This window comes from Tyto alba, unplaced genomic scaffold (assembly GCF_018691265.1).
Source record: "Tyto alba isolate M040663 unplaced genomic scaffold, T.alba_DEE_v4.0 Super-Scaffold_27, whole genome shotgun sequence".
NCBI classification, from domain to species: domain Eukaryota; kingdom Metazoa; phylum Chordata; class Aves; order Strigiformes; family Tytonidae; genus Tyto; species Tyto alba.
In genome coordinates this window covers 31,898,157-31,910,753 of record NW_024881301.1, presented here as the reverse complement: position 1 = coordinate 31,910,753, position 12,597 = coordinate 31,898,157, and the positions used below count along the sequence as shown (strand labels likewise).

Sequence of the window (12,597 nt, the reverse complement as noted above, 5' to 3'; positions counted from 1 at the left end):
TCTGCTCACAACTGCTTAGAAATTAACTCAGAAAGAAACTTTATTTATAGCAAAGCTAACACATCTGAAGACAGTGCATTGTATTTTAACCTCATCAAGGTATGCAAACTGTATGCTCACACAGCTAAGCCTGATAAGAAATAAGCTATTTCTACTTCTACTTGGCTAAGCATCAAGAATAGCAGTGGTTTCTGGTTATTCAAACTGCAGGATCTAATAGGAATGCAATAGCGTCTACAAGCTGTGTTAGTACTTACATCCAAGCTTCCTTCACTTGTAGATGCAGAACTAAAAACATCCTCCTCACAATAATCTCTGTTCATCCTCAAGTGTTCTTCTGTCTGCAACACAAACAAGTATCCTACACAGCAGCAGCAAAGGAAACAAAACAGCAAAAACATGCCAGAGCAAAGCATCAAACTTCATTGCAGAACCAAAACAAACTGTCGCAGTAGTGCTGGACCTGATTGCTGAGAAACTTTGAGATAGTCTGCAAAATTTCTGTGATGCAAGGCCCTAAAGCAATGCATTAGCGGAGAGACTCAACAACAAGAATATAAAGAAACAGAACAATTCTCGGGCAAGGAGGAAAACAGGGAGTAAGCAACTCCTGTAGCACCAGAGACAAGATTGGAAGTTTCTGCTTTACTTACAGCCATAGGCAAACAAGCAGAAAACTTCTTCCCTGCCACTTGCCAGTGACAGGACTGTTTCTGCACACTAGCATATACCCTACTTAAGCCTAGACCCCATGATTGTCAGCACAGGACCTCTGCTCTACTGGATTGCTTAGCAGTGCCAATCTGACCTCAGGCACATGACTACATTTCACATCAAAAAGATACGGAGTTCATGCCACCTTTATGTTTTTTATGCCAGCTGCAGGAGAACAGAGGGTAACTGATCCAGCATAAAATTAGAATGCAGAGAACAAGATGATACCTGATCTGGCATTAAGCCTGCCAGTACAAAGTTAACCAAATAAATACTTTCAATGCATTTGTATCAGCCACGAGAACAGGACTCTGCTTTCATTCTATGTCACAGTGTTTTTAATATGGCAGAAAGTTTTTTTCAAAAAAATATATCTAGTGTATTGCCATACTACGATTATTGCTTTCAGTGAGCTAGCTGAGAAAGAAAGTATGTGTGTGGGAATGGAAATCTGAGCGTAGGCCTGTAGTGTGCAGTGACACCTGATCCAGAACACTTTGCAACACAGGCTAATACTCTTCTTCCCTTGCAGAAGAAATTGCCTTTACCTTGTACATGCCTGCAACTCTGCAGCGCTACCACTGTGCAAGTCTTTGGACAATTCTTGCTATCAAAGAGTTCTAAAATACAGACTACACATGACTACGTACATTTACACACAGAGCACCGCTGCAAATCATAATGCAAACAAATTAAAAAATAACTAAGCAGAACCCACTTAAGTCTTGTGGAGTAAAAATATAAGAGTAACCGTAAAGAACAGAGTTTAGGAACTCTGAGCCTTTGATACCAGGGCCCTGAAATCACAAGGCATCCCATTATATAATCCCTTCATAAACCTATCAAATCCTTTCTTAAAAGCACTTAAATAATTTGCCCTCATTCTGCTAATTAACTGTTCAGCAGTTTCACTGCTGTTTTGGCTAGAAATCTTTCACAATACCAAGCTGGCTGTACTGTGGCTAGTTAACACCTGCTTGCTCCTGTGTGCTGTGCTACTCTTCAGTTTTCAGTAATTCTTCCATCTATTTGGGTTCAAACTCCTAGAGGTTTGTACTGAAAAATCAACAATTACTTCCTCCCTGGATTAAAAGTGATTGACTTAGTTTCTTCTCCTACAGAGTATTTGCCATTTGAAAGTAAAGACTCCAACAAAGAAATGACCAAGAAAAGTCAATTAGTTTGGCAGAACTAGCAGCAAGAAAGACTTAGACCTTTACCTTGGATTTAGAGGCTGTTGTTTGTCCTTGTTTGTACAGTTCCTACTTTTTCCTAAGTTAAATACCACTTGTAACTTGTTAACTGATCCTCAAACCCCTAGCATCTATAAAAATTTGCATTTTAAAACCCCTCAGAGTATCGCCTCCTTTGTCTTTGATCAACAAACATGAGGAAAAGAATAAAAAAAAAAAAAAAAAGAGAGAGGAGTTTGCAGTCTTGGGACATTCATGCCAAACTCGGCTGTGAGAAACCCACTGCAGTAACCACAGAATTGGGAGGCTTCATAGCAACTTTTTCTAAGGTTGCAAGAATATTTTACAAGTTAAATCTGAGTTGATTCGGGCGTTAGAATTCCAACAGCACACACTTCCTATCACCGTTCAGGAGAATGGAATCAGAGGACAAACTATAATGCAGAAACTGTATGCTGTAATGAATTTGGTTCTTCCAGAGGAAGTACAGCCCCACAGTGTGCTCTAGAGGATCAAGCTGAGCTCCCTTGTTTATTTGATTCTTCCAGGCAGATACAGCATTATTGCTCCAGTTATGCTTTTGTATCCTTCTAAATGGAAAACATTTTCTTACAGAGGATAAACACTCTGAATGTGACTGACTTCCTACGTCATAAAATACAGTTTCCATGTGTTCTTTATAAGACATTAAGAATAGCTCAACATCCACGACAGAGTAGACTTTTCAACACAGTATTTCCCAGTGTCCATAAAGGAAACTATTCCCTGTCAAAAGCAGTCCAAATTTGATTATAATCAAAAGGGTAGAGAAGTAAAAGATTTTTGAAAGCTTTCACGGTTTTAAAAACATGACTGAGAAGACTGGAATGGTAAGTGAAACACCGGTCCATTAACATGCATATGTTTCTTAGTACCAGTTAATCAGACACACATTTTATGATTTCACTGCAGAAGCCTTGGAGGGCTTTTTAAACTAGACAAAAGAAAATTCCGTTTTTACTCTGACACTCTAAACACTTTACAACCAAAACCAGCTGACACTGATATTTGCAGCAAAGGAAACAAAAAGGATGAAGTAAAAAGCCTGGTGTTTTTTCTATGCTCTTGAGTTAGAAAGTGTTTCTGTATTTGATTTCTTTGATGAATGATAGCTTTTTTCACAAAGGCATCTCAACAGAAGAAAATAATTTTATACAAAATTTATTTTTTAAATTTTTCAACTCAAGATTAAAAAGAAAGTTATGCACCCCAGCAGATACTGATTCTTCAGTTTAATAATGCAAGTTATTTCTTCTACACCTGATTCATTGGTTTTACAGACTTGGAGATGGCAATAGCATGACTGAACAGAGCTTCCTAAAGATATAAATGTTTTAAAACAAATTATCAACCATGCACAAAAGAGTTAATGAGACACTTCTACTTGATATCATAATTGTTCTATATTACATCTGTTCTTTCATAAATACATTTTGTAATCTGAGCTCTATTAAGTGGACATAAGTTGCCTGAACCTACTGCCCTTTGTTAAAACCTACTTAACCCAAAGCATTTAAAAAAAAAAAAGGAACGGTCCACATTCCTGACTCCTTTAATAAGCAGCTGATATCTCCATGAGGGTGCACCGATTAAACATAGTTGATGCACCTGCTAACAGATTACTCCTTGGAAGAAAGAAGAGAAAGAAAAGAAAGAACCCCAAATGCACACCACCACCCACAGACATAACAAATCTGGAAAGAAAACAATTCTCTTTAGTGAGGTAGTAACACTGCTGAACACTTACCTTGCTGCTTCTTCTATCAGCTTTAAACAATCCCAAAAGTCTTGTCTTTTCTTTTTCTATTGCATCATTGCTTACAGAAGCCTTTGGACTTGGTTCTGAAACAATTATAATGGAGTATTTTTTACATTTCTGCAACAAAGATTCAGAAGGTCAGTATTTTTAAACAACCTGGATTAATGATGTATCTTTATGAGCTGGAGATGTTATGAACTGAATTATCTAAATAATGGCCAGATCCTGCACTTTCTTTTTTAACAAACTTTTATTTGTTCTGAGTTTGTTCCAAAATCTAATGGAGGCAAATGGAATAATTTCATAAACTGCAGTAAGTGTTCAATCACAATTTAGTAATCTTTATTAAAAGGCAAAACATGAGCAAGGTCCTTAATGTTCACAAATACTTGTTGGATGTCTCACTTAAAACTCATGGCATACTGTCATACTAAAACAAAACATTTTAAAGAAAGACGATGATAAAGATCTTTAACAATTCACATGTCTGACTTAACGCTGTGAAGTTAATGGAAAGACTCTCAGTGTGAATTTGGACAAAGTTCCATGATGAGGAAAGAGACCTTTCCCTCGGAAAAAGGTCTCTCCTTAGAACTCAAACCAGTTAGTTGTGCTAATCTTTTCTCATCTTGGTGCTTTTACTTCAGGTGGGAAAAGAGGGGAGTCTGTACTCATTTCAGGCTATAGGAGCTCAAATATGCATGTCCTCCTCGAACCAGCTAAGGAACTATATGAATGCCCAGACCGTTTAGTCTCCCTTCAGTTTCCCCCACACCAGCCAAGCTGAATGAGCAAAATAAGGTCTTTCATTACAGGGAACAACAGTTGGGTTTATAATCAATTTACAGACTGTAAAGCTGTCCCACTTTTTAAAAATGGACACTGCATATTGCTATAAAGATTTCGTCCTGGTTCCAAGCACATCAGACTATCCCAATAGCACACAGAAAGTCTGATGTGAAGAGAAAAACTGCTTTCTCTTATAAATAATTGTTTTATTTGTCTAATAACAAGAAGCAAATATCAATTAAGAAGCAAGCTGACTTTGTTGACACAAAAAAAAAAAACCCTCATTGCAGAACTGTAAACTGGCTCACATTTCACACAAAGCACATGATTTTCATGCAGGTGACTTTTACATATCAACAATGTCAGGTGTTAGATGGTGTTAAACACATACAGCAATTCAGAGCACAACAGAAGAATAAAGATGATGAACCCAGAGGAAATTAGGGAGAAACTATCCTTAAGAAAGGCTGCAACTCCACTGCAAGAAAAAAATACAGTAATAAATTAATACTTTCCTCACATACTAAGCGCTGCTTATGCTCATTCACCAGAAACTGCTGTTTTTCTGCTTGGGGCTGGGCTGCAACTAAATGTGGATCATGATTCCCTTACTCACATAGTCTTTAACTATGAACAATAATGATGAAAGGCTAGCATAAGCTATGTCAGTAACAGCTGATCATCAACCCTACCATTAAACATTGTATAATACCAACAAATTGGTACTTTAAACACAGCGTATAATCTCAAAACAACAAGGAATCTTTATAAAATATGTAATAATTTTTCTTAAATAAATGCAGTAGATATTCCCCCTCGTATGATGCTCTGTATAAGAGGAAGCCACAGCAAGTAATGAAAGAGGATGAAAGGGAAAAGTACTGGCATTAGTGAAGCCAAGAAGCAATAGGCCATGAGCTAAGATTTGCTCGATGGCTGTCACCTGCTGGAGGTGGACTTCCTTCCTGAAAATGTAAAGTTATCCACAGTTTTATTTCGGTTATGTTGCGTTTACTAGTAATGCAAAGAAGTAAAGCCAGTTAGATATACAGAATACCTTTCTTGAGGATAATTAATTTAAACAATGTATTATAACAGACTCAGTAGGAGAAAAGGATATATTAAATATGTGTATTTTCTGTTTAACTAGAAGCAGAAGCACCGATGTAATCTAATCAAACCCCACCTACTGTAGCAAATCAGAAGTCAGCATCTATTCAGAGTTATCCAATGTGTATACTTAGGTTTGATATTACAATGCTTCACTGCATGTAAATTGAAATCAGTGGAAGATGTCATAGATCTCAAAATATTCTGTCCTTTCTACCAAATAAATTTTGAACCCAGCAGACCTCTGAAATGTTAGTATTTCTGAAAGTCAGCTAATTGTCCTTTAGGAAACCTGAAAAGGCTTGGAATCTGTACAGGAACATATCATACCACAGAACAGTTAAATGACAGGATTTGTTAATTGCTGGCATTTTAATGGCAATTACTGAAGAAGCAATATGCACAGAAGTGTGTTTGTTCTGACCAAAAGCAGACATGTGAACAACACTCTGCAAAAGACAACACAGATCAAAAATAGCTTGTTTCTCTACAGAATGTTACAAGACATTCTTAAAGGTCCATCTACAAAACCCACATTAAACATAGTGTGAGGGAAAGACGGTTTTCCTTCAGCAGCATTGTACAGTACCTCTATAGTTCAGAGAAGGTTCAGACTGAGTTTTTGATGGAGGAACTGGAAAAGGCAGGTGATGAAAGGACAAGAGAAGACATATTAAAGTTCTAATATTGCCTCGTAAACCACAATATTCATTAATTACTCCTGGTACTTGTTTTCCTAAGCAGTACAGAACAACATGTTGACTGACAACAGACATGCAGAGCTGCTACTAGAAGCAGTTTAGCTTCGTTTTTATTAATCCCCAGTCCACTCATGAAGCTGCTTCAACTGCTACTTCGAATTAAGTAAGCAGGTGGCAGCAGAGCCTGTCTTTTAATAATCCTTCAGCACTCGGTATTGCTGTTTCAAGGAAGGAGAGAATGACGAGCACGAAGTTTTTCTAGAAACTGCTCTTATAAACACAGCCTATGCTTTCAGCACCTCTGGTGCCTTACTCGTTAGAGGGATGTGTTTTAAAAATCTGTTGGTTCCCATAACTAAACAGACTGGACATCTACTCAATGCCCAATTCATAGACCAACTGCTACTAAAACCAACGGGATTATTCCTCTTCGTGATTACAAATGAGAACATGGGAAGAAGGAATTTGCTGGAACAAAGCAATCCTTTTGTAAATTTTATATGTATCTACTGTTTTTCTTATCAGACACCACGGTGCAGAGCAAGAGGAAGGCAGAAAAGGCTGAAATACATTCAGAACCGGGGGGGGGGGGGGGGGGGGGACGGGAATGGGACTGGGGGGACACACACAGACGGACGGTGTATCATAATTAAAGGTATACTGAAAGGTTAAAAAAGAATAAAGTATTTTAAAAATTCTGATGCAGAGTGCAGCACACTATGAAGTGTTACATAATTTGCTGCAATAAACTCAGCCCTGAAGTAAAGTCTTTATTTTGACTGTAGAGGATACAACCAGACTCAAGGACCAACATTGCACCAGTATATACACCATCACTTTCATTTTAAAGGAAAAGAGTTTAAGTAAGGCTTAGGCTAATTACTCTATAAATTGTCCACAAAGTATGCTGAATGAATCCTGTTGGATATGCTGCATGTTCAATATGTTGCTCCAAAATGGTTAGCTTAATTACAGTAAACACGCCTTAAAAAACCAAACAAACATGCGATTGAGTTATGAAGTGTTGTCAGCCACTTTTTTGAGCATCCTAACAATTCAAAGGATAAGGAGACATTTAGCTTACTTAAAAGTCTAAACTCACTGAAATTTGACTCACACAGAGGTAGAACTGTCACTTACTAAAGGAGTTTGAAAGAAGAGACAGAACGTCAACATAAATAAATAACTATATAAATAAAAAATAAGCCTGCTGCTCAGCGCCTACAAGACTGACGTTATCTAAACAATAAATAAGGACATTTACTGTGCTGGAAGTGATACCGATTGAGACAAACTGCGGGAGACAATTTTAATGAATATCACTTTCTGACCTCAAAGAAAGTAGCGCTTGTATTTTTAAAGCAGGTATATTTTAAAGAACATCGCATAATTATGCTGTTTGAATACACAATCAGGCTGATAAAATTCAAGCCCAAGAAGTCGCGGCTACAGTATCATCTACGAGAACAGAAAGGGAGGGTGAATAAACAAGAGAACAAAATGTTAAATACAAATACCTCTTAGCTCCTCTTCACTAAACCATCAATGACTTCGGACTTTGGAGGAACCGTCTCCGAACCTATCCACAGTTTGTTTCTCGTAAGACCTCGTCTGTCGCCTCTGCCCCTCAGCTTTCGCAGCTGCCATGACTATGGCATGTCTCTCCTTTCTTTCTCTCCACCCCGCAGCACAGGTTGGTGACAGGCTCTGCCTGGATGAGGCCCCCGTGTCACGCACACCTGCACTGCCAGCAGCCCCAGGAGGTAGCAAAGCTCCTCCTTTTGCCCTGCCCCAGGCCAACGTGCGCCCTGCCCGGGGCCAGCCCAGCCTGGCACAGGGCCCGAGAGCAGCCAGGGGTGGCCGGGCACGCCGCTGGCCCCGCTGCCGCTCCGGGCACGGCTCACTGACAAACCTGTGCAGCCCGCCAGGCTGAGATGTCTCTGCTCTTTCAGCCTGGCCCCAAAGGAACGAAAGCACCGATGGTTTTAAGTTGCCCATAATACTGTCTGCACACCATCTAACACGGCAGCGACTGCCTTCTGTCTCAGCTCACCTCTTTTTCTGTCCCAGGCATACAGCTCCTTTATCCCCAGCTCCTCCAAGGACTTGGTGAGCTCCAGCTCCTCCCCAGTGATGCCATCTCGCAGAAGAACAATGTGCTCTTGACTGACTTCACACTTCTCACAGATAGCTGGGATGATGCTCTGGAGAGGCACCTCTGGACTAACTCGAACCACAGCCTTCTGCGTCTTCAGGTAGTTCACTACCAGCCTCACAGACTTCTGCAGAAACAAACACAAACTCTCATTCCTCCCTCCACAACAGCTAGGCTCTCTTACAGTGAGAAAGGCACCGGGGACTTCCATTTTGTCTTGACTCCTCCTAGGCAAACTCACCCTACACACATACTAATGCAAAAACCATTATTAAAAATAATTTTTAAAAACATCTCAGAACTCCCTTGTCTGTAAGAAGACATTCACAAGAACAGATGAATAAGGAAAAGGAATTGGAGGCACATGTAATTTGGGAATGTTTACAACTACCACTCTGAAAGGCCTAACAGGGCAAATAGCTATACTGAATCAGGGTAATAAAAATTTCAGCAAACCTATTTGGAAAACGGTTACTTCTGAATCTTCACAATCCTGTGAAAGACATTAATAAATGATCAGTCTTCTCCCAAATCCTCGATAAAGGTTGCAAACAAAACACCACCAAACCCCTACCTACTTCAACACTAATCCTCATTTCAGCCACTACTGCAAATTTCAACCACATCAGTCTTCAGTCAAGGGCCTTTATAAGAACAGATCTCCAGCTACATGCAACATAACATTTTGTCTAAATGCTGGAGCCCAGACAGGCACCTGCCAGTCTGCATGCAAGTCAGTTAAGCTAGTAAAGCAGGTTATAGTCAATCTCAAACCTTTCCCATCTGGTTTGAAGATGCAAAGTTTGGAAGAACTGCTTGCAATCGCAGGAATTAAATGAATTTTCATGGCACTATTTTAGCCCTACAGAGTACCAACCTCAGGAACCCTTGGCAGAGGTCGCTTTGTCTTCTCTTCAGGAACCTTCTCTTTCAAAAGAACTGTCTGTACGTCCAGTGCTCCTATCAAAGTGTTTGGCTTGTAACTCAGAGGTTGTTGAGTTCCCGCAGACTTCAATTCAAGATTGTGTTGGGATGGATTTAAGTGATACTGGCTGCACAAATCAACCAATAGATCCATCACAGCTTTACTGCAGGGAAGAAGATATTTGCTGTTAGCATGAGAAAAACGTTGCTACAAAATTTACCTGTTTTAATATGGGAGAAAAAAAGACAATACAAGCTGTGGATGTGTCACTGGTTAACCATCTTTGGGAGGGAACAGTGCTCATGCTTTGAAATGCTAAACAGATCAGATAAAATGCTAGGAATTAAACATATTCCCACTTCAGGGTGTGTTTACGAGCTGGCAATTAACTATTCACTATGAGGCAGACAACAGTGCCAATAATAGCACGAACAAATATAAGCCAAGAGCGGACAAAGTGCATCTCATCTGCTAAATCCATACATTAAATTATCCAATTCAAACCCTGATCTTCAACACGAAGACAAGATATAAAAAAAAACGATGCACTCACAGTATGGTAAACTGTACCTAGATTTGAACCATCACGTAACACAACTCAAAATGGAGCATTTAAATCTGGAACAAAAGATGGGCAGGTTTTTTTTCCCCCAGCTTACAATTTTAAGTCCCCCCCAATCCATTTGACACCAGCAGTATTTCCAAGTCCAAGAGATCCCTTCCATATTTATTTCGGTGAGGATATTAACCCTGTAAAAAAACATCTAGTTTCAGGTATTTGCATTATCAGGAACTCAGTGCAGATGTGATTCTAAGACTAAGAGGTTAAAAGAGTCAGTCACTGACCCTCTCTTATTCCATGTCTCCACATGGAGGTACTCTGTTTTGTGTCAATAACTCAACATTTACAGGAGCTTGGTACTGCCTGACACAGCAGATACGAACTATGTTCTTCCACACCCCAGAAGTTCTCTTCTAGCAAGGTGCTGAAGGGTTCTTTTTTCAAAACCTTCGTCCCTAAAATTCCATCCAGGATCAGAGAAAACATGTTTATTATAACTGGTTATGTTTCTTCAAAGTTTTCGTTTCATAAACCACCATCTGTCATCAACAAAACAAATTGAAAAAAATTACCAGACATACCTGAAGTCTGTCATATACACGGGATATTTTTCTTCTAGAAGTGAAAATAATTGCAGAGACAGTATATTTGCCAAAGAAACTGGCATCTTTTCTAATGTGTAAACTGGAAAAACCCTATAGAGATTCAAATTGCAAGCAAATTCAAAGAAAATAAACCTTTGCGGGTTATTAGCTACCACCATAACATCTTTAGCTTGAGAACTGCCCTTCAGCTGCAAACTGTTGGGAGACAGAAACTGCTCTGTGGGGGGCTGCCCATCTTCTTTCTATGTATATGTTGTTGGCCAACAACTGCTCAAGACATTGGTGAAGAAGCCTGGAGAGTTAATGGCAAAGATGGAGAACCATCCCTTATTATCAGGTGAAAGCCTAAAACATACATAGGTGACAGCTCTTCCCACGCAAGAGATGAGCAAGGACCTTCTTTACAGTAACCTATTTCAAGTTTTACTAAGTTATGCAGTGTGGGCTGAAAAAGTGGCAAGCATGGAAAATCTGGACTAGGTGATTACATTGAAAAAGGGAAGAACACAGTGAGAAGATGACGGCTGAAGATCAAACAAGGAAAACAGATGTCATTAATATGTATAGGAGGCTTCAGAAAAATAGAGTACTATGGTAACTGGTAACATAGAGAGAGCATCTAAATAGGAACGCGTGGTATCTAAATCGAAACTGTATCAGGTCATCTCATGATGACTTATTCTGGCACTGTCCCCAAGTTGCAAACATCTGTATTTCACAACCATATTTAATTCACATGTAACACACCACAAACCAATATAAAAATTTACACCTAAGTGCAAACTATAGAAGAACCCCACCTACACTGATATTTACATGAATATTCATTAAGGTGTGTAGCAGGGAGCATTAAAAAAGTGTCAGTTCTCCTGATACAGATCTCAGCTTGTCTGTTTACAGACATGTTTCTTTTAAACTAAAATTTGCATGTGTTTTTTTTTTCCTCAGCCTTATTACTGTTGTTTCAGAGAAAAGCAAATAATGTGGCAGAACCGCAATACATGGTGTTCTATGCTAGACATTTCTATTTAAAGTAGAACACTAATATATTTCTGTAGTGCGTAATACTGTGATAATTCATTCAAATTTGGACAGTTATCTTGCCTCACGTAAGCTATTTCATTAAAAACACACACACACACACAAAAAAAAAGAACAGCACTTGTGAAAGGATTGTTTTTTTAAAAAATATAGTTTATTCTATTGGGTCTGTGTGTGGCAGGGTTTTGGTAGCAGGGCAGGGGGTTACAGCACTGGCCCCTCTGAGAAGCTTCTTGAAAGCTCCCCCGGCTCCAAGTCCGACCTGCCTCTGGCCAGGGCCGAGCCAATTAGTAACGGTGGCTGCTCCTCTGCGATAAGGTATTTAAGAAGGGGAACCTGAGAGGAGGAGGAGTTGTGAGGAAGATACCTAGGCAACCACTGAGGTCAGCTGGAGAAAGAAGGAGGAGAAGGGGCGGAGGTGTGGCGGAGCAGAGGCTCCCCCGCAGCCCAGGGTGAGAGGGCAGGCTGTGCCCCCGCAGCCCCGGGGGGACCACGGTGCAGCAGATGCTGGGAGGGAAGCCCGTGCTGGGTCAGTCTGTTGCTGGGAGGACTGCAGCCCGTGGGAGAGGCCTACACTGGAGCAGCTCTTGAAGGGCTGCAGCCCGTGAGGAGGATTTATGCTGGAGAGGTTCCTGGAGGATTGTCTCCTGTGAGAGGGACCCCACGCTGTAGCAGGGCAAGAGTGTGAGAAGTCCTCCCCCTGATGAGGAAGGGGCAGCAGAAACAATGGGTGATGAGCTGACCTCAACTCCCAACCCCTTCCCTTACCCTGTGGCACTGGGGGGAGGAGGTAGAGAAATCGGGGGCAAAGCTGAGCCCGGGAAGAAGGAAGGGGTGGGGGGAAGGTGTTCTCAAGACGTGGTTGTATTATCACTGTCACACTCTGATCAGTAAATTAGTCGTGGCGACAGTGGTGTTCAAATGAAACTGATGTTCTTTCTTCCCAAATCAAGTCTACCTTTTGCCTGTGACCAAAATGGGTGAGCGAGCCCTGCCTGTTCCTG

General features: G+C 40.3%; 1 protein-coding gene across 6 annotated transcripts in view; it reads right to left on the bottom strand.

Moving 5' to 3' along the window:
- The window catches only part of COBL (cordon-bleu WH2 repeat protein), a 161,955-nt gene that overhangs the window by 98,848 nt on the left and 50,510 nt on the right, over nt 1-12,597 (bottom strand). For 3 of the 6 annotated variants that reach the window (XM_042798183.1, XM_042798182.1, XM_042798184.1), the window contains exons 4-8: nt 9,338-9,548; nt 8,359-8,587; nt 6,194-6,238; nt 3,694-3,788; nt 258-341 (exon numbers count right to left, since the gene is read on the bottom strand). In XM_042798183.1, coding sequence (XP_042654117.1) covers nt 258-341; nt 3,694-3,788; nt 6,194-6,238; nt 8,359-8,587; nt 9,338-9,548 — 664 coding nt within the window. The remainder of the gene's footprint in view (nt 1-257; nt 342-3,693; nt 3,789-6,193; nt 6,239-8,358; nt 8,588-9,337; nt 9,549-12,597) is intronic. The other 3 variants (XM_042798186.1, XM_042798185.1, XM_042798187.1) reach the window with 3 other exon arrangements.